We start from the raw sequence: 22,467 nt of genomic DNA, 5'->3' as shown, positions 1-22,467 counted from the left end.
TAGTGATAATCAGCTTTTAACCAGCCAGAGCACACTGATGTGATTCCCTGCCTCTCTCCCCCATGATTGTAGGCATAGTCTGTACCCTTCAGATAAATTGCTGGCAGTCTGGAGAATGTCCTAGCCAGCAGGAAGGGGAAGAATAAGGATGTCAGTTGCATGGGGAATAAAGAAGGTGTTGTGTTTACTGTGGTTTCAGTGAAGAATATCCTTTTCCTTTACTTTTCAGAATGGTGAACTTGGAAACCAGCTGGAGATTGCAAAGTCTCCTTTCCCTTGAGGTTGGTGGTCAATGGTCATCCTCTACCACACCCAAGGAAAGCAGAAGGGCTCCACGCTAACTTCTGTAAGCTCTGCTTCACTATGGAAGATCAAATGATTTTCTGGCTCAGGTTTTGTGATCTGCCTTGGACCTGGAGTTTGGAAAAGGGATCGTCTCTGAGGCACGGTTAAGAGACAGAGCAACCAGCCCCAGACAATGAGCACTTTAAGTAGCACTGGAATATTGCTCAGCTTAACAACAGTGTCTGTTACACTGGATTTTAGTTTGCATGGTGGTCTGATGGCTTGGTCCTTGAGCAGCAATTTGACTCTGAACCAGAGCTTGCCTACATCTGATCCTCTCAACACCTCTGAGAAGGGCGAAGTCTCTCGGATGTCTGTGAGGGAGAAGAATTGGCCGGCCCTCCTGATCTTGGTTGTCATCCTGCTGACCATTGGGGGGAACATATTGGTAATTATGGCCGTGTCCTTGGAGAAGAAGTTGCAGAATGCCACAAACTTCTTCCTGATGTCTCTGGCAGTAGCAGACATGCTGGTGGGTATCCTGGTCATGCCCGTGTCGCTCATTGCAGTCCTGTACGGTAAGTGCCTTCCCTCCTCGTTTGAATTTCTGCTTTTGCAGGGAGTCCCCCGAGGCTGCAGCAGCCTGCTGTGCCTGATTGTCCCTGTGCTGGTGGCCTGGGGAGTGTCAGTGTGTCCTTGGTCGCGGCTCTGTGCTGAGGTTCATCCTCTGAGCTGGTGTTCACCGTGCCAGGAGTGACCTGTGAATAATATCACACTGAGGGGGTTCCTACTGCTGGGGCCACCAGGAGAGTCTGAGACAGAGAGCCAGCTTTTCACCTTGGGCTGGGTTGCCCCAAAACTGAGCTAGGACACAAAAGCTCACAGAAAAGTGAGGAGAGAGTTCATTGTTCATGAGCTGCCCAGCTCTAAGATGGGTCAGGATCTGCTAGGATCAGTGGGATTTGAGCAAAATCGTGGATCAGAAAGGAGGTTTGCATGAGTAGATCTGGCATTCAGATAAAATTCACTCCTGGCATTTGTACCTCAGCTTGCCTCGTGCCTTTCAGGGGGCCATTGTGCCTCTCCGTGCCTCAGTTTCCCTGTCTCTAACCTGAGAGTATGCTCTGTTCTAAAGCGCCCTGAGGCCTGCCTGTAGAGGTGTAAACATTTATTTCTCCCCATGTCAGGGTCAGTGTGTTTGCAATGGAGTGGGGCATCACTCCTGCACTCAGGTGTGGAACCACTGTTAGCACTTCAAAGAAGTAAAATATCAAATACATCTGACTTTCATCTGGCTCCGACTCCAGATCCCTTTGTTCAGGGTGGTGCTAGGAGTCTCCACCCTGGCTATTTCAAAGGAGCATTTTGTTCTCCTCTGTATCTCTGATCATCATGTTTGTATACTCTTGTATCAATTTCATAATCTGTGTATTTTGTAGATAAAACTTTAAATTTTTGAAGTCTTGTTTTCAGATTTTCTCAGAAAGGTATTTTAATATTGATATTTCTTGGAAACAAATAATGCTGTTTACTTACAAATTTGATTAGAAATTGGTTTACTGTCCTATAAAGTAAAATGTAGGGATATTTATCTGACTTCTTCACTTGCCTAAATGAGTAAGTCTGCAGAGATTAATTTCTAAAACACATTGATCAAGCATACATCATTCCAAAGCTTATATAACTTGTCTACAGTGAGTTAAATCAATATGTGATTTAGGTACAGGCCTAGCTATGGAGATCTTATGCACAAAGATCTTTTACTTTGAACTGTCAGAACAGTTCCATCTCTAAATCTTGTGTGCATTATAACATGTGTATTTTATTTTTAGCATTTTACTCCAGCTCCCTGGAGCTTGAAAGGGAGAATATAAATACTGAATTATGTGACAGACCTGCACTTGCATAAATTCTGTGTTAGCCAGTGACTCTAAAAAGGTGAATTTATGGAAGTGGTCTTCCTACATCCATACTTTCAAGGTCTTTGGAAACTAATAGAAATGGATTTTCTGTTCTGCCTAGAAAATGATTACTTAAGGTAGTTTAAAGGTGTAAAGCATGCCACCCTTTAGCAGCAAGGAAATATCACTGGTTTCAAGAGGCATTGTAATGATCCTCCTTTTTTGCTGGACAACATCCAGCACTGGCTGTTGATAGCCCAAACCTTTCTCCACAGACAAACAGTACAACGTAGATTTTTTTGGCAAAAATCGTAATTTCATGGAAGATTTGTGGAAATACTTTGAGGAATGAGGAGGCTGCTGGGGCAGTGCTGGGTGCTGGACCAAAGCTTGTTGCCTCCAGGCTTTGTGAGGGGGGAAGGAGGAGGAAAAGTTCAATTTGGGGAAAAACAAGCCTCAGAGGAACTTGTGGGTTGATCTCAGTAGGACCCCAGTGAAATAATTTTCAAAATACTATTTAAGCTGTGAATTGTGGAAGTAAGGAGGAGGAAAATGTTCTTACATCAGCAGAATTCTTGTGAGAATAACAGGGGTGCATGGCCGTGGACTGAGCAGGGAGAGGGTTAATGCTTGGAAACATCACTGTGAATGTTCAGTCACTTTTACTCTGTAAATTTTACCTTTTACATTCCATACAATCCACATAATTGTACACTGGGCTGTTTCAAAGGCTGTACTGAGAAGTGTATGCAGCACATCTCTTCCAGATTTGTAGAAGTCACTTTTAATTTATGTAATCAGGAGGGAACCTTAAAAAATACATATAACAAACAGAAGAGTGAAGAAATTACTTTCAAGTTTCCACATCAGCTCTCTCAGCCCCAAAGATAAATTCTAGTTGACAGAGTAACTAATTTCAGAGTAGCTCATTTCCTTACTTTTGGTTAATAAGGTAAATGAAGTAGATTTCACTTCAAGCATAACCAGAAAATTGAATAGACACCCTCCACAAATACTTCAGTTTTTTGGTGGTTTTCTTAATTAAAAGAAGGCAAAATCAAGTTTCAAATTAATTCAAGAGTCTTATTATAAAGGAAAGGACAGCAGGATGCAGCATGATGGATTTTTCAGCAATTAATCAGGGCTTGGATATATTTATCAATTAGTCTTAAGTGTCTTACAGTAATCGATGAGTTGCATTTGACAGCTGAGAACATTTTCCCTGGCATGCAGTTCCTAAAGAAGTAAGCAAATTAGTCTGCTAATTAATAAGCATGTATTGGGGAGAGTAAATGAGAAATGTACACAGTGTTTCATCTCAGTGAAGGAATGCCTAATTAATTAAAAATACTGGTATTTTTATTAAAATATTGATAGGCATCAGGTATGTCACACATCATGGAGTTTCAGAGAGCAGGTGGAGGTTGTCTCCTCACCCCTGAGCACTCAGGGACAAGCAGCAGTGGGTTTACATCCTGTCATGGGTTCATGAGCAGGAAAGAGAGGGCTGGTGGAGGAATGCAAGGGAATCTCCTCAGCTGATCTGAGTTGCAGGGGATATTGAACTTTGTGGGTTCTTGCAGAAGCTGTCAGCGTGTGCCCAAGGAGTGGCCAGCAGACCCCTCTGCACTCCCAGCGTGGGCTCTGCTCTCCCTCCCCTTGGTGGTGCCCGGGGCTGAGGCAGCTTCCAGGGGCTGGTGGTGGATGCAGAATTCACCAGCCCCAGCTGCCAGAGCAATTTACACCCACAGTGTTGTTATTATTGATAATTACCATCATTATGGTGTGGTGGCAGAGATGTGCTGAGCACTGGGGCACACTTGGATGCTGGTTTTCCTGCAGAGGGGGAGCAGGGCAGCTCAGCTCTTTGATGTGACACTCAGGTATCTGGAAATGATCAGGCATTTTAAAGACCAGATCAAGTCATGGGCTTAAATGCATCTTGACTACACCAAGTTCCAGCTGACAGCTGCATTACTTTCAGAAATTATTATTTATTCCTGTTAGTTTTAACTGTGTAATGTTTCTGTTTGTGCTAAGTAACCACTACATTTTATTCTTCTGCTAGGGTGTGAGTGAATGGAAACTCCTACACTGCTTGCGCTATCTGTGTCATAAATTCAGAGGTGGGATTATTTTTTTTCTCTCCAGTGACACCTTGTAGCTGGGGTGTGTGCATTGAGATTTATATCCAGCAGGAAGTGTGAGTTTATCTTTTGCTATCAGTAGGATCCTTAGGCTGCTGCACTCTGTGCTCACCCAGCAGCATTTATTCTCTTTCCAAGTCCCTAAGCTTTCTTGTCCCTCAGCTAACCTAAATAATTGAAATTTGAAAATCCTACTACATCATTATTTACCCTCTTTCCAGATTATTAGATTCATAGGAAACTTTAGCTGAGATATTGAGTGTCCTGCTACTGAATTTACTCCACATGAACAACTGCCTGTTTGCCTGATGTGACAAATGGGATTAAGTTGTGGTGTATCTGTGTTGCTGTTGGGAAAGAAAGCTCTGTATGATGTGCCCTGAATCCATAGAACAGCTTCTTTTCTGCTACCCAAGGTTTAAATTGTGCTTAGAGTGAGAGGAGGGGGCAATACTAAATGGATACTCTCTGTACCTTGTTGAATATGCGTCCCTGGTTGTAAAATATCTGGAGGCAGCTAAATGTTAACTTGCAGGGTTTTTCAGAGCCTCTGAAAATGTGGCACCCTGTGATGATTCCCTGCTGGAAACAGCATTAGGAACCTGCACAGCTTTGGCTTGCACTGGGGGAAAACTTGGTGGCTTCAGGTCAAGTGAGAGTCAAAGGCTGAAGGGCTGAAATCAGCACAAGAGCTCAGCACTGGAGAGGGTGATGATTCCTGTCAAGAGGAGGGAGTGCTGCTCCACACCCTTCCTCAGCAGTGATTAAATCTATTAAACCTATACTTACATCACCCTCTTCAAAAACATTTGACTCAGAGCTTTTAATTGTCATATTGAAAGCTGGATTTGCTCCACACACATAAATTTCCTCTTATTGTAATTTTTGATTTTATCTGAGATTATCTATACTTTATGTCTGGCTTTTTATCTAGTTTATTTAATTCTTTTTTGTTTTGTTATACTTTTAATGTTGGACAATAAAAACTGGAAGCCAGATGAGTGAGGAAAGTGTCATTATCTGAGGAGTGCAAAGCACTTTGAAGGAAAGGCCACAGTGCTCTGTGGTACTTGAAAGTCATCTTCTCACCAGTCTTATTAAAGCAGAATTGCTTTCAAAAATTGTCAGAGCAATTTAAGTTATTGTAGCCGTTTGTTATTCTTTCTCATTATTTTGATGTGTGTGTTTTAGTGATGTCTTGTCTGAAAATCTCCTCAAGATTTTTATATGCTTCTGTTATGAAAGATGAGAAGCAAAATTTGATATTTGCAGAATGACACCAATATGAGATGGATGCAGTCATTTGGACTTGAGATATATATATTTTTTTTGTCCTAACTGATAAAATTTCACTTATTCATCCATGCAACAGCCCCATCCCCAGGACTTTTTTGACAGCCAGGCTGTGTGTATGGCTCTAGTGCAACATTCTCCATTGAGATAAATACTTCATAGGAAATTAGCAAATTAACATGAATGTTTTCTACTCCTTTCCATTTCTTTCCTTTTATCTCAATTAATTTCATAGAAAAATCTGCTAGACACTCTTCTAGAGGCATGTTGCAGTTTTATAGTAGTTATGCTAAAGACCCAAAAACCAGCTTGATGGTGTGTTGAGGGCTGACCAGAAATGGAGGCAGAAATGGTGTAAAACCATGAGTGCAGTTAAGCTGTTTGTGTGGGCACAGGTACCCCATGATACCATACACGGTGCTTAAAGCAGTTTTTATTTTCAGTGAAGAGAAATGTCACCAGTAATGCTTGTGCTGATTGTTCCTCTTGTCTGGGAATGTTGATTTAAGTGAAGCGGCTTCCTCATAGACACCTTTCCAATCCCTGTTGAAGCTTTGGTCCTCACCAGGTTGAGTAAAAGAAAAATGCAAAAGTGAGCAGCCCATAGAACTGGAGAAGGGTCATCTCCACCTCCTCCACGAGGAGCTGCAGCTGTGCTGGGTGAAACAAAACACAGCACTGATGGGGAGCTTCTGCCCTGGGCACAGGGAAAATTTCCCTGGTCAGGCTTATGTCTTGGCTTGTTTTCTGTTGAATTCCTTCTTTTGGGAATGGATTTTGGTTACAAGACTTGCAAACAATGGAACAGTCCATAAATAAATTGTATAAAGTCAGGAAAGCAAGTCAGGGAAGTCTCTGCTGTCTGCAAAGAGATTGTTGTCCATTTGGAGTTTATTTTACTTATGTTAAGGTATTAGATGGATTTGTATTTGTCTTTTGAACAGTGTCTCTACATTTGGGTAGAGCAAGAAGAGCTACAGAATGTACTTGGATCTTCTGGAAAGCAGTTTTTCTTCATTTCTAGCACCTGCAGGTGTTAGATCTGTCTGTCTTCTGGTAGATTAAATTATAGCAGCGTTCAGCACTTGACCTGCCATCACTTCTTTGGGCAGATGGTCATGTACTTATTGGTAACTGAGCTGTTTTTTCTCCTTATGCTGCACCTGTACAGACAGATCGAGAAATCTTGTCACTTTTAATGTAATAAGAACCAGCATCATAAAAATTCAGATTTTAGTAAAACCTTGGCTTGAATTGCAAATTCCTCCTAAAAAAAATCCATGGAGACCTGGCATAAGTCTTCTGTATGGATGGTATGGATGCTCTTTTCTCTCCCTCAGGACAAGGCTGTCCTTCCCTTAGCAGGCCTCTGTGCTGCTGGTAAATTTGCAGAGTTATGGTGAGCAGGATGTGACCACATCTGAGAGGAGCAGGCAGTGCCCCAGGTGTCACCTGAGCTGCATCCTCAGAGCCCTGTGCCCCACCAGGAGGGACAGCAGGCAGCCCCTGGTGTCAGCAATTGCCCAGGTTTGTCTGGCAGCATGGTTTGAGTCTTCCCCCACCCCATGTGAGAGTGCAGCCATCCCAAACCCTGGCCCAGGCTCTTTGCTGTGTGCAGGGGCCAAAGTCAGAGCAAGTGTTTGGGGCTACAACTCCTGGCTGCAGCCAGCTGCAATATTTTCTGGCTTCTGGGATATTTTGGAGTCTTGCCTGCAGTGCTGTGTGTTAGCTGAGGCAGTGTGAGTGACCTGGGGTTAATTAATAATAATAATAATAATAATAATAATAATAATAATAATAATAAGAAGTGCACGTCTCCCTCCTGGCCTCTCAGCAAAGCTTTGTTTTGTCCTGGAAGGACACATTCCACAAGGTGTTCTGCTCCACACCTTCCTTCTGGAAATGGATGCTGTTATTCTTCCTTAGATGCTCTGGAAGCCACTGCTCTCCCCAGGGCAGCCCCTCTCCCCTGCAGCTCCTGGGAGCCTGGCCTCTGTTTTGCCATGGGTGTCCTGTGGCAAAGTGGGAGATTAGGGGCTCTCTCTGGATACTGCTCTGGAGGCATCCTGAGGAGCATGTCATGGCAAATAAAGGTGTTGAGAGTGCTTTTGTCTAATTCTGATTGAGGCTGTGGAAGTGTATCCCTGTCTGCAGCCTGATTGAGGCTGTGGAAGTGTATCCCTGTCAGCAGCCCTTCCCCTGGGAAGCTGGAAGAGGGATGGGGTTATTCTCATTGCTGGTGAAGTACTTTGCAGCATGTGGAGCCCAAGTCCCCATTCTGCCAGCTTTATGGTGATCTGTTGCAAAAAATTAAAACTTTAGCCAGTGGCACCAAAATCACCGGGGTGCATCAGACTATAATTTAAGCCATAAACTAGAATTTCTCTCTTGAAAGTAGGTATTTTTTAATATAACTCTCTTCCTGCAAAAATCTGGTAACTTTCGCGTTTATTCTAACGCTGAATGAAAATGAATTTCCAACCCTGTAACGCTTCTGGGAAGCTCAAATTCTACCCAGCATGTCCAAGCAGCAGGAGCCACTGCAGGGCCATGGAGCTGCTGTTTTCTGGTGTGAGCCATGAGCTGGGCAGCTCTGAGGAGCTGCTTTCTGTGTCAGCAAGCACCTTCCTCCAAGGACAGGGCCCAGTGTGTCCACCTGACAGTGGTGCCAGCAGCTCTGCATGAGCTCCCGGGTGTCCTGTGTTCACCTTCTCTGAACTTCACCAGGGGTTTTTCTCCTGGGAAGATGAAAGGCAGCAAGAGGCCTCAGAGAAAAGGAAAACAATTCTTATCTCATTTGCTTCTCCTGTGTCAGACTCATGTGGAATGTGTTTGGAGATTGTTTACCCACAGGTGATTGTTTGATTGAACTCCAGTGCGAGTTATTTTCACTCTTTGGCCAATTAGGGCCAAGCTGTGTCAGGACTCAGGTAAGAGTCAGGAGTTTTCATTGTTATCTTTTTAGCATTCAGTAAGTATCCTTTCTGTGTTCTTTAGTATAGTATAGTAATCTATAATATCATATCATATCATATCATATCATATTGTAATAAATTAGCCTTCTGATAAGATGCTGTCCTCCTCATCATTCTCTCCCCTCTCTGGGGTTGCCTGAATTTACAACAGTGCCCAATCTTACACAGGAGCTGCTCCCTACAACTTCTTGCCCATTGCTCAGGGCCATTTGCATGTGGCAAACCTTTTCTTATTTCCAGGAGGAAAGCAGCAGACCCCTTGCCTTAGGTCTCTGATCTTGCTTCCTCTGCTGTTGAGCTCTGGATGATGCAGCAGAGGTTTTGTGGTGCAAAGATAATTTTTGGAATAAATCAATGCCAGCTTCAGAGAGAGTTCAATGGCGCCTTGCTTACTGCTGTGGGTAGGGCCTGGCAGTTCTGTGCCAGGTCCTTGTGACTCATTTGAGCTCAGCCATTATCCATCCACATTTTGGAGCATTAGTTTATAGGACTCTGAAGACCAAATTCTGCTGTCAGATAAAAAGGCAGAGCAGTTGCTATTTAATTTTTTTTACCACCTGCCTCTTGTTATTTCTTCACCCTGTGCCACCTGTATATCATGGAGCTCTGACTTTGGCTGGCTTCTTGGAACAGGCAGAGATATTCTTTACTGTCCCCTCTGTGTTTGTTCCTGTTGACAAGAGGATCTTGTCAATCTGCCAGCATTAGGAGAAAACATCAGAGAACAATAAACATTCCACATTTGTAAACATGCTTTTTTTGCTCCTCCAAACCCCTTGCTGTTAAGTAACCATCTCCTTTGCCTGCTGTGGGTTAATGGGACTTTTAGCCTGTGATCTGCCAGGGATGAGGCTGCTGCCCATGGAGCTCAGGCTGCTCAGTCCAGCACAGATGAGCAGAGCACAAACACTTCCAGCAGCCTCTGTTTCTGGTAGCTTCCATTGTGAGAGAAGCTTGGATTGTCATGGAGAAGATTGTATGGCTGCTCTGTGATGGCTGAGATTGTTCAGATTGCACACCCTTTGAGTCAGATTGTGTTAGATTTGGATAAATAACCCCTCCAGAGAGAGGCAGAGATCCCAAAGGCCCTGGGTGTGGCCTCCATCACACCCTCCATCACATCCCACATCAGGGAATGAGGGGCTGTGCCAGCATCCCAGCCTGGCCCTGGGCAGGTCAGGTATGTGTGAGCCACAGCCTTGGCACGTGGCAGCACTGCCAGGCTGGGAGCTCAGCCTGGCCTTTCCCAGGAAAATCTGTAGCCCAGATTTTCACAGCTTGCCGAGGGAAACTGCAGAGACTCAGTGTTTGCCCCAGAGGTCTAACAGGTTTTCTCACAGACAGAGGTTCTTGCAGAAAGGACTGAACAAAAGCAGTTTTTCTGACCTGCATGGGAGCAGGAGATCTGATTTCTGAGATTTAAAAGGACATGTCCAGTGCTTTCTTTTTTTCCACCTAAATATGGAAAAATGAAAACCAGGAACACTACACAACACCTTAGATTTTATTTTCTAGACGGATTGCTCCTCTGTTTTGCTCAGTGGCAGCAGGCTGCAGGTAAATAACTGTAAGCATAAGGGACCTGGGGAGTGGTTTCCTAAAAAATCCATGAGGGGCGATTCTGACTGTGCTAAAGCCAGTGGGAACATTGACAGGACATGCAGAGAGTCTAGGACTTCTGCCAGGGCAATTTTCTGTCTCCTCCAACCTCTTTACTCTCTTCCTGCCTGGCCATGACTGCAGCTCTTGGCGTGACTGCAGCAGCATCCCTCAGCCTGAAGGGTCTGAGATGTTTTGCTGCTCTCCTCCGAGCCTGAGGAAATCTCTTTTGCCACTGCAGTGCAGCTCCTTTCATGGCACTGCTGTTCCCTGGGTCCAGCACCACCGTCCAGAGCACGAGGCACTCTCCTGTGGGAGCTCTGTGGAACACACAGGTGAGAGAAATGAGCTGGAATTTGTCCAGCTGAGGTCACCCAGAGCTGCACAGTGTGGAACACTCAGCTCAGTGCTGAAATGTGCTCCTGGTCTGTGCAGGGCCTGATTCTAAAGTGTGTTTTTGTGGCCATCCATTTGCTTAATGTGGTTTGGCATGAAACATTTACTTTATGTTGGCTTGGTGAGGCTGGCTCTCCCTAAGACACTTGTGTTTTGCTTTTCCTGCTGTGAAAGGAGTGAACTCCTCTCTTCTGGGCTGGCTGAGACTGTTGAGGGTTTTTTGTTAATTTTATTGGTTTTGGTTAGAAGCCAAAAATATTTAAAATATAAAGGAAGCAAACTCACCTTAGAAAAATATTGTGCTGAGCTACATAATTCAAAAGAAAGAGCAATTACAAAGATCACAAGGGGAGTTTTCTGATCCCACAGGAATGCAGGATTGAAAAGAACTTTCTGACTTCTTGTGTCCTTGTTTGCTAGCAAGCATCATTAAGACACTGAGCTGCTGCAGTCATATCTTCCATTTTCCAGAGCCTCTTTCCTTCCAGCTGCCTTCTTTTGGGAAGCTGAAGACAAAATATGTGTGTTTTAGAGTGTAGCAACAGAAAGCCAGGACAAATGTCTGAGCAACTTATTATGAAATCAAAACCCTTAACTTTCTTGCAAGAAGTGGTTTTTAAATAGAAAATCCTAACACTGCAGTGTGAACAAACAGAGCCTCCATTCACCTTGGTACTTCCTAAGAGGCAAATGAGCTTGGAAACTTTCCTTCAAAAGCTGATAAACTGGGCTGCTTTCCCTTTTCAGATTTATCCAGTGAAAGCTGCTCCAGAATTTCCTCTCTCACAGCTACCAGGGCTCAGAATTCACCATGGGGTCAGTCATGTCTGCACAGTGTGAGGCTGGGGTGTGCAGCAAAGCCAGAGGCTCAGAGGCAGTGAGAGCAGCAGAGCAGGGTAGCTAAACCCTCCATGTGCCTTTGGAGGCTTGGGTGAAAGATTTTTCCAGCACTCCCAGCTCCACAGCTCACCTGGAGGTGTGGTGTCACCCCAAAACACACCGTGGAAGCAGTTCTAGGTAAGCACAAGCCACATAAACCGTCACCCAGGCATCTCCTTGGATGCTGCCTCTACAAATGTGGAGAAGAAACTGGCAGAGTCCACTCTTGCCCTGCCTGTTCCTGAGAGGTGAAGGAAAATGTTAAAATACTTCAGATGACTTCAGTGAAATAAATCCTATTATACTTGTTGAACATATGGCCTTATCTTATTCTAGTTTACCCAAAGCTCGTGTGTTGCATCCAGTCAGGGAGCTATTTTTCATATGTTAGACATCAAATTGGATGGGTCTGTCTTGTTTGCTTGGTGAAATTGAGAATTGCCCAACCAAAATAAATCTTTTATGTGCAAGAATGACTCATTAGAATATTTTTGAATTGCACTCATTTAAATGTTTTTATTTAATGCAAATAAAGTTTTAGATCCAATTATAGTTTTTATTTCCTCCTTTTGATCAAAAATTTTGGAAGATACAACAGGTTTTAAAACTCACAGGAGTGTAAAGTCCCCAAAATCTGCAGTGTGTGTAGTTACATTTCTGTTTTATAGATCTCTGTTTTACTGATGTCAATTTAAATACAGCAGCAGTTTTAATGCTCTCAGTGCAATCTTCTCATGCCCAATTTCCTTCTAGATCAGTGAAGCTAAATGTGCTTTAAAATGCATGAATCTTTATTTACTTTTTATTACAATGGCCTGTTAGATCCAGTATTAGTTTTGTAAGTGCATTGCCTCATCGTAATCAACTTTTATGAGTTTAGTTGAAAAGAAATATAAACTCCTATGCTTTGTAGCAAACCAGAAATTGATACAAGATAATGAGAAAACTGGAACTGTCATGTATAAAAAGAAAGACTCTATGATGATAAATGGTTCCAGCAGTAAATTTGGTGCTTCATAAAGGCATCAGGCAGATCATGCAGATACCAAATAAAATGAAGACAGGTAATGTGTTTCCCACAGACAGGTTTAGCCTAATCTGAGAGGATGAACAGCACTAGCTCCAGGCACTGGAGCCATGTGAGACACACCCAGAGTCCTCCTTGGGTGTGTTTCATCCCCATCCTTAAAATTTTAAAATCAGGAGAAAGGATTTAAGTAGAACTGCAAACATTGTACCAAGATAGGGTTAATTTTAGTCTGTGTCATTGTACACACAGATTGACCTTTCTGTTCCTCATCTGGAGAAAGTCTCAGTTAAATGTTCACTCCTGGTGTCCCAGCAGCGTCCCAGCAGCCCAGAGAGCAAGGACTGCACCTGACTGAGAGGGCAGCAACTCCTCCTAATCTTTGCCCTAACATTAGTTAAGTGAGAAATAAAATATTCCCCACTTGGAAGCATCATATTTGTGACCCAGATTTTAAGACAGAGCTGTGATCACAGATGAGCTGTGACAGGGGAGTGCATCTCAATGGCTTCAGCCACTCTGCCCATCCTGAACACCCCACACCAGTTTTTGCTTTTACTTCTGCTTTCTCTTACCCACAAGCTCCTTGTTTTCCTTCCTAGAAGGTGTCTGCAGCTAAATCTAGCAACACTTCCATGCACCAAATATCTGGGACATATTATCTCATGCTGAGAACTTGCTCCCAGCAGTGAAATTGGGCTGAGGAAATAGTCAGTAGGATGTGTTTCTCCACACTTGTCAAGGAGCAGCCACACTTTCCAGGAATGGTCCTATTGCAGTCTGCTGTAAAGATTAACAAATGGCTTCATCTCCCTGGCTGCACCTGCAGATAGCAGGAACTTGAGGGAAAACCCAGAACGCCAAGGCTGGTCAGCTGTGTTTGTGTTCTCTGCCTGGACTTCACCTTGAACAGCTCTTTCATCCTTGTTCAGTGTCTGTTCTGTGTTCACAGAATCATCCAAGCTGGGAAAGACCTCTGGGATCATCAAATCAAACCATAAACCTGCCACAACCAGCAAACCCTGTCCCTGAGCAGCACATCCTCCTATCTCTGAACTCTGACAGGGACAGTGACTCCATCACTTCCCTGGGCAGCCCTTTGCAATGCTTGACCACCCTTTCAGTGAAGGATTCTTTTGTAATATCCAATCTAAACCTCCCATGGCACAACTTGAAGCTGTTTCATCACCCAGGAAATTTGTTATTGGATGTAGATGGATGCCTCATCTGCATTTTGCTGTTTGGTGCCTTTGTGTACATCCTAACATATTTGGTGCTTTTGCTATATTATATTATGGGAAGCACTGTGTGAAAATAAGTAAGATTTATTTTTAGTGCATGGTAACTTTATGTGATCAATACAATAATATCATAATTTCTTGCCTTAAGGGCTCAACCTGAATGCTGGTGAAATGCCAAGACCTGATCAATAGTCTGCTGCATTTTTAGAAGAGATGGATGTGATGGGCCAGCTCAGCCTTTGTGCTCAAAAATATGGGGAAAATCACTGCCATTAGGCAGGCCAATACAGCTACAGATAGCTGCTTTACACAACATGCAAAGAAATACAGAGAAGTGAGGTTAAATCTCTACCATTCCCCTGAATATGTTGTAAGACAAATATTCCAGTGTAAAACATTAGTTTAAATTATTCATGTTTCTAGGATTGGGGTTTAATTCTGAGTAATTAACTCAGAATTAACTCAACTTTTTCATTCTACTTCCTTTCCCATCTGTCAGTTGAATTGATATCATTAAATTCTACTCAGCAAATTATGATTTTACTGTTTCTATCCAATTCACATAATATATTCCTTAAAATTCTGGTTCTAGAGTTGTCTATTATTCATTAAAATACCCTCATAAGTTACTTCACTTCCCTGACACCTAGCAGTAAAAGTAGCAGTAAGTTCCTGCTTTGTGGTTTATCAGCACATGCTGGGAAACAGGCTCTTTGTAATTCATCTGCTTGCATGGAAATTAAATAAAAATTACATAGATGGAAGAGGGGCCACATGCCAACTGCTCTGCCTTGCACTATTTTGCACACTGCCTCATTGACAAAATCCAATCTTTTCCTGAATGGACAATTTACAAGAGGAACCAAATGGATCCTTACTGGCTATTCTGCCAAAATTGTCATTAAAGATGCTAATGGCATGAGGGGAATTTGTGCATGAACCTGTCATGGAGCCTAGGCTGTGATTAAAAATACGTGCTGTGTCAAAATTTGGGTTTCATGCATTCGTTTCAAAGATATATTCCGTTTTTCCACTCCATGTTTTCTGCTTGTAACAAGTTTTCTTGTTGGAAAAGTTTACTCTTCCTGCAGGCAGTCTGATAAGCACAGGGACAGCAGTGGGTTCAGTGAGTGAGTCTCTCACCCAAGATGCTGTCTTGCTTCCTAGATGAAAAAGGTTCAAGACTAGAAAGTTCAATCAGTAATATACAAACATGAAGTGTTCCTCTATCAGCTCTTAGGTGTGGGATTTGATGGGCAAGGCAGGGTGGTTGATAAGGCTCTGTTGACTCATGGTTGTTTTTTTTGGGTGGTTTGATTTCCATTCCTGTTGACATATTGGTGAGAGCCCCAGCTCTCCTGCAGCGCTGGAGTTATCAGGACAGACCAGTTGTTATTCAGACCAACACCTCTCCATCTTCTGATGTATAATTTGTTTTGCAACGTGTTTATTTTTGGTAAGATTGGGGTGTTTTGCTTGTTTTTATAAATGTCTATTTCCATCCTCAGTCAGAGGCAGCAGCTGCATGGAAAGGTCTTGGTGTTGCTGAGATATGAAATTGCATGACAGGCTTTCACTGGACCTGTTTGGGATGCAGGAGCCTGTAAATGTGTCTGACTGTGGCATTCACATTCTCTGAAAAAATCCCTTTGCCCAGGATTTTTCTCCTGGGAAGCTGAGAAGCCTCAGAGAAAAGGAAAACAATTCTTATCTCATTTGCTTCTCCTGTGTTGTGCTCACATGTGGAATGTGTTTGGAAATTGTTTGCCCACAGGTGATTGTTCCATTGGATTCTGGTGAGTTGTTTTCACTCTTTGGCCAATCAGGGCCAAGCTGGGACTCTGGAAAGAGTCGTGAGTTTTCATTATTATCTTTTTAGCATTCTGTAAGTATCCTTTCTGTATTCTTTAGTATAGTATAGTATAGTGTAGCATAGTATTCTTTAATATAATATAGTATCATAAAATAATAAATTCACCTTCTGAGAACATGGAGTCAGATGCATCATTCCTGCCTTTGTCAGGACATTCCCAGCAAATACAATATCTGACACCTGTGAATATTGATGGCTGGGGCTGGGAGGCAGCTGAGCTCTGCCCTTCTGCCTGTGCGCTTGTTCTGAATGGGAATTATTCCTCTCTCTTCTATTTAAATGTTGGATTTGTTGGGTAAAGTTTTGAATTTGCCGGTTGGACTTATGTTTGTTTCTTCTGATCAGTCAATTTGAAATTAACAGAAAGGGAGATTTACATTTAACACAGGAGAAGCCAAGAGCAGTGAATCACTTTCTTGTTCAAATCCAACTGTCTATGTCCATCCAGGATGCACAGCAGCAGAACAAGATTAATTGGTTGATAGAACGCAGCAAGTTGATGTTGACAAGCATAAATACAGGAAAAACAACTTTCAGGGTGAAGTCCTTGAAATATACCTTTTACACCATACTTTATCTACTTTCCATAATGATTTTTCCAAGATTTTCTAGTCCATATTGGGATAAGTGCCTCTTGTACATTGGGAGTAACTAATTATACTACAGCACTAATATTATTCATTTGTGTTTGTGAAATTTTAGACAGCAATTAGAATTTTAGAATCATGGAGTATCCTATGAGTTGGAAAGGACCCTCAAGGATGATTGAGTCCACCTCCTGGCCTTGCATGGGAAGCCCCAAAAATCCCACCATGTGCCTGAGAGCGTCCTAATTCTCCTTGAGCTCTCTCAGGCTTGGGGCTGTGTTCACTTCCCTGGGCAGCCCCTTCCAGTGCCCAGCCACCCTCTGGGTGAAGAATCTTGTCCTAATATCCATCCTAGCCCTGCCCTGACTGCTTCAGGCCATTCCTTGGGCCCTGTCTCTCACCAGAGAAGGGATCAGTGTCTGCCTCTCCTCCTCCCCTCATGAGGAACTGCAGACCCCAGTGAGGTCTGTCCTCAGTGAGGTCTGTCCTCAGTGAGGTCTGTCCTCAGTCTCCTCTTCTTATGGCACCCAGAACTGTCCCCAGCACTCAAGCTGAGGCCACCCCAGTGAGAGCAGAGTGGGACAGTCCCCTCCCTTGACTGGCTGGCAATGCTGTGCCTGATGAACAGCACCTATTTTATTATGTTTAGCTAGATTATTATGTTAACACATTATTTTATTATTGTAGTTATCACTGGGTTTGATTTGTAATCAAGTGCAAGATTACACAGTAATAATAGTATAACCATGATAATAAAATAATGTTGCACTTGATTAGAAAGCAAAAACAAGCCTATCAAAACCCCCAATGGTATAACTTAACTAAATATAATTTCTTTAATTTCCTTTACCACCTCATGAGACCACTGTAATTTTCTGGGTAATAGTATTCTTTCTAATATATCAGTACGCCCACGCTTCATTTATCCATGTTAAATTAAACTTCTACTTCATGTGAATGGACCTTGCAACAGGCCCACAATTTCTGCAAAACTCAGAGGAGCACAACTGCACCCAGAGGGCGGTCGCATGTTAACTTTCACTTTCTCTGATGTAACCCATGGGGAATAGGGTCCCCATGCCAAAACATTGTTAAGGGAAATGGGATCACTTGTCCTGAACTGCAGTTTTCAGCAGGTTTTTTAAATCCTTCTGAGGATTCAAAACTGGGTATTTGCATCATTTGTGAGAGAGACAGAAAGGCAGGACTGATGTTGCTGCCTGTTTGTTTTCTTTTTGGCTGAGGAATGCCGCCTGAATTTCAGGATGTGAGGATGGAGGTACATGTGATAGCTTAGTCTGAAGTGTTTCTAAACCTTTGGATCTGTAAGAAAAGCTGTGCTGAGTTGACTCATGTGTCCTCATCCAGCAGTTTGACAACAAGTGAGCATATTATGGACTGTAAGCACTGCAGTAGGAAAACACCATAACCTCAGGTTAAATCACATTCCAGCTTCAAGTCTTTTATAACAGACTGAGAGAAGTGAGCGGTTTTAACTACTAACAAGGTGTGCACAAAATGCTTACAATCATGGAAATCCTCAATGTCTTATTACGTGGTTTTATGTGTTGGATTGTGACAGTAAATGACAAATCTGCTGCTTCGAGTAAAGAGATGATTTTAAATGACGTTTAATCTGGCTGGTTGGGGTGTAACAGCTCTTCTGGGAGGGCATGGGGTGAGCAGGGTTGCAGGAGCCGAGTTCTTCTTCCCCAGACAGCCTTCCCAGACCCCAGGGCTGCTTTGGATGCGTGGGTGCTTGTGACAGGGTGAGCTGCTCTGTTCACAGCAAGGGGCTTGGGACAAGCCGGTCTTCTCTGAGCATCATATCATATATCACATCATATCATATCATATCGTATGGGAGACTGATTCCCAGCTAGTCTGAATGGAGAATCCTGCAGGAGGGCCAGCAGTTGAGCCCCCTCTCATCTGTGGCTCTGGTGCTCCTGGGCTGAAGATGGAATCACCCTGCAGGCCTTGGCAGGTGCAAGGGGAGGCACTGCCACATGCCAAGGTGAGGGCTGCAGGCCTTCTTCCCGCCAAGGCTTGATGCAGAGACATCCCCAGGCCATGATTCTGCCCACACCCCCCATCATGAGCCTTTAATGTTGGTCCTTTTTGCTACCACAGAAGTGGGGGGTTGCAGCAGGAGCTCTCTGCTGTCTCTTCTCGTGTCCTGTGGGTGTCTGGGCTGTCTAGGAAAGCCTCCTGTGCTGCTGAGAGAAATGAACTCCCTGCTAGGATTATCAGCCAATAAAGCTTTCAGACCTAGTCTCCTTGTGGAAAATTATTTTCCAGGCCTGTGAAAGAAGCCTCCAGGGTTTCCATGGTGTGGCAAAATGAGGAAACATCTAAGAATTATGGGAAAATGGGGAAGAAGTGGAGAGGGACTGCTAGGTAACTGGTGTTAACTTCAGACTTTGAAACACTGCAAAACACCCCAATCTTACCAAGATAAAGGCTACTGAAGTAATATTTTTCAAGTATTGTTCAAGATTTGAGAAGAGATCGAGTAGTTAAATAACTTGGTCTATTCCGGTGGCACTTGTTTTCTTCCTCTCATTTCTACATCTTATTCTTCAGTTAAAAGACAGTTATCAGCAAAATTCCCTAAGTTTTTGTCCGGGTCACACCACACATCAAGAATCCTAGTGCATAATTGTGCATTTCTGGGTGCAAACTGGGTGTGTTTTGCATACAGGCATGGTTCAGCAGGTTATTCCTATAGAGTACAGAACTGTTTAGCAATACAGTCATTTTCTAGATTGCTGTTAGAGTTCTTTAATTAAATGTCTGTCTCTTGTTTACATACAGGATGCATTGTCCTCCCTCCTGTTTCAGGGAATGACCATGATCCTTCGTTGTGCTGCCTTTTAATTGGGGCAGGTGGAACCTCCACAGATTTCTCTGCTGAGCTGGTACATGGTGATCAACAGACTCCTAGAGAAGTGACACTTGCTCACAGGCTCACACACTTCCTTGGGATTACTGCACATGGAGCAGGGTTCATTAGCAAATGAGCTATTATTATTATTATTATTCCCTTGAGAGAGCCCCGAAGGTGCTGTTCCCAGTGTGCTGAGCTCCAGCCTGGTGTTTCTGCTGTAATGAAAATTGTATTCTTGGTTAGGAGAGGTCTGGGCACAGGGGCAGGAATGCTTTGCAAGTGGGAGGTGATGCCTCAGGTTTCAGCTTTTATATTTTTCAGATTCTATTCCGCTTTAGTGTGTACTTCTGAGCTTCACATCAGGGGATGGTGAGCTCTCTTCACAGAGGTGGGAGACAAAACAATTCCTGCTCTAGCTGGGGACCAAGGACAAATGATCCAAATCTCAGGCCCAAGAGCAGAAACAACGTGGACTGGAGAGAGAAAAACAAGAAGGATGGGACTGCATGGGCTAAAGCTGTAATTGGACAATTAACTCCAATATGCAAATGGACCAGAACTTATAAAAGTGAGAGATCCTGTGACTTTGGTTGTCCATTTTGTGACCATTTTGGTTCATCTTGGGTGCAGCCCTGGCTGGGCTCTTGCTCTGTCCAAGGTGCATCCATTGACGAGATCCTTTTAATAATTCTCTACTTTATTCTTTAGCTCTGTCTGGTCTCTGTTCTAGGTCAGCCTTCACAAGGCATCAGAGGTGTGCACCTAAGGGATGCAGTGACAGCAGGACAGTAGATGGCACTAAGGATTAGGACCAGAATTTCTTGGCTTCTTAGCAACCCCCAAATTTCTTTTGGCAGTGGCTGCTGTGGAACACTCTCACACTGGCATTCCTAGCTGTATAATCACTTAGAATCAGAGATGGAGGAATCAGCTTCCTTGGAGGAAGCTAAATGTGGAATGTGTTTTGCAAATCCTGAGAAATATCAAGAATGAAAATTATTATCTCTAAGCATGGCCAAAATATGACTTCTTTCCTTTGGCTGAGGTGGTTTCTTGCCAGCATCAGTCTCACCAACTGCTTGTACTGGCTTTTGACCTCATCAGACAGCAAACTGTGCCTCCCACTGGCATGGAGTGCAGCAGAGCATGAACCCACTGTCCCTAATGGGAAAGCTGATTCACTGAACTCCTAAATTCCCCAAAGCTCTTGAGTGTGGGTTACACTCTGCTTTTGTACAGGGCTGAGCAGGTGCAGGGCTGCACTGAATAGGGGCCAAAGCAAGGATCACATCCTGGGCACATCAAGCAGCCTGCAGCAAGAGGGAGGCAAAATCACTGACACTTTTCAAACAGCAAATCTCACATCATGCTCTATATCCCAAGGCATAGGGGAAAAATACTGAGTGGACATGCCAGGTATAGCAGACCTAACATCTGCATCCTATGCTCAAAGCCAGCACTGCTGGTTTGCAGAACAAATTTTGCAGTGAGTATGCAAATTATTATCAAATTTGTCATTTTCCTGGAAGATTTAATAAAAATGTTAGCTGGTGAAAGATGGCAGATCTGTGTTCTCTGAATAAGGAACCCTTTATATCCAAAGAATATTTTATCTGTTACTGATATCAGGTATTTTATCATGATTTGGAGGCCAATTTGTCCAGCTGCATTGTCAGGAGGGAGCCTGAGCTGAGAAAGAGGATTAATCCCGTGTAGGCTCCCAGGCAGCTGTCAGCATAGCACAGACATCTGAATTGCCACTGGGTTATGCTGAAATAAAACCAAATAAATTGGTTTTAAAACCTAAAAAATTTCCTCTGTATGGTTTTGTGCCCTTTCCCTAGCCCTAGAGGCAGTCCTAGGATTGAGGCAGAGTTTAAAAACTTTATTTGGTATTAGGAACTCTGAGTTCAAGCAGATGGCTTCTGCTCAGCAGACAGCTGTAATTGAATAATGCCACATCATTTTCAGTTCTGAATTTTAGTTTCCTCAGATGATCTGTACGCTTTGGCAGCTATTTCTTATGATAATGGATCTTTCTCAATTTCATCAGAACCGAGGAAAACCACCTGTTGCTGACACGTTTGTGCACTTTGTAATGAGACAGATTATTTGAAAATATTTATATTCTCATGTTTAGAAGGTATTTGTGTGAGGTCTGTGTTTGCTTGTGGGCTTACTTTCCAGTGCGGTGTTCATCCAACTGTTGCTTTGTTACGTGTTTAAATAACAGGTGAAGGCTGATCTATGAGCTGCAGGAAGGAAATTGAAGGAGAGGATGCTCTCCTCATTCTGTGCTGACATACAGAACATCAGTAGATAGAAAATGTTTACTGTTATGGATATTTTATTAGGCAGTGGTTTCATTTAGATCAATTACTATGAAGAACATGTAGCTCAGAAGTGTGTGAAGAGATCACAGCTCTCTTGGAGTTAAAAGGCTGGAAGGAACCCTTTATATGAACTTGCTGAAACAATTCAATTAATTGTCCCATTGCTCCGTTAACTGTCCTTATCCCTCAATGCAAAAATTCCAGATGCAACTACAGATGCTTCAACTGTGAGCAGAGAACAGCACTGAGCCTAGAAATTTATCCTCTGGCTTCAAACATAATTTTAGTCTCTGCCAATAAATGAAAAAATTAATATAACACATGGCTTTATGGAATGACAAATTGCACCAGAATAATTTTATATTTCCATAAGAGAAGAGATGCTGACATTGGGATGAAAACAACATTCACTAGGTTTGCTTCTTAGCAAACATCCCATTTTATTAACAGGGTTGTTTAAAGTATAGTATATGGAGAGCTGGCTCCTTGCATTTAAAATATTACTTAAATGGTATTCAAGCAACCTTTCCCTAGCTCAGATAATTATATCTGTTCTAGCTTTAATTTTCCTTCTTTCTTACACGTCCTGTCAAGACTGCAAGTCATTGCAATACTGGATAGAAAGGAAAATCTAACAGTTAAAATTCTTATAACAGCACAGCGAGTGCAATTGTTTAATTTGCAATAAAATACAGTCCCATCAATTAATTGCTGTAACTTGCGAGACAAGAACCAAAATATCTTTGGGGGCACATTCAGCTGCTCTGGAGTTTCCCTTGGTGGAGAGGGGTTTCCAAAGGAGACCACGCTGCTCCATGCCCATTTCCTGCTGCTCCCTGCCACGCTGACAGCTCCAGGAGCTGTAAAACAAACAGCTCAGGGGAAATGCAAAGCTCAGGAAGAGTGTCACAGCTCAGCTGGATGTGAGCAGTGGCACAGATCCAAATAAATCCCTAGTTAGTGTGGTGTTGCACTATGGCAAAGCAGCATCCTCTCCTCCCAGATGTTCAAGCCAAGTGTGGGGTGCCAGCAGTGTCTCCC

The 22,467-nt window shown here is 43.2% G+C and overlaps 1 protein-coding gene across 2 annotated transcripts in view; it reads left to right on the top strand.

The window, feature by feature from the left end:
• The first annotated feature begins 229 nt into the window (after positions 1–229).
• Positions 230–22,467, top strand: part of HTR2C (5-hydroxytryptamine receptor 2C) — a 40,093-nt gene continuing 17,855 nt past the window's right edge. Inside the window, exon 1 of one of the 2 annotated variants that reach the window (XM_030967678.1) lies at positions 230–863. In XM_030967678.1, the coding sequence (XP_030823538.1) occupies positions 479–863 (385 nt within the window). In that variant the 5' untranslated portion in view covers positions 230–478. The remainder of the gene's footprint in view (positions 864–22,467) is intronic. The other variant, XM_030967677.1, reaches the window with a different exon arrangement.

Source organism: Camarhynchus parvulus, chromosome 4A, assembly GCF_901933205.1.
Source record: "Camarhynchus parvulus chromosome 4A, STF_HiC, whole genome shotgun sequence".
In the NCBI taxonomy this organism is placed as follows: Eukaryota; Metazoa; Chordata; class Aves; order Passeriformes; family Thraupidae; genus Camarhynchus; species Camarhynchus parvulus.
Note: the sequence above shows the minus strand (reverse complement) of the source record. Positions and strands in the feature narration are given on the sequence as shown.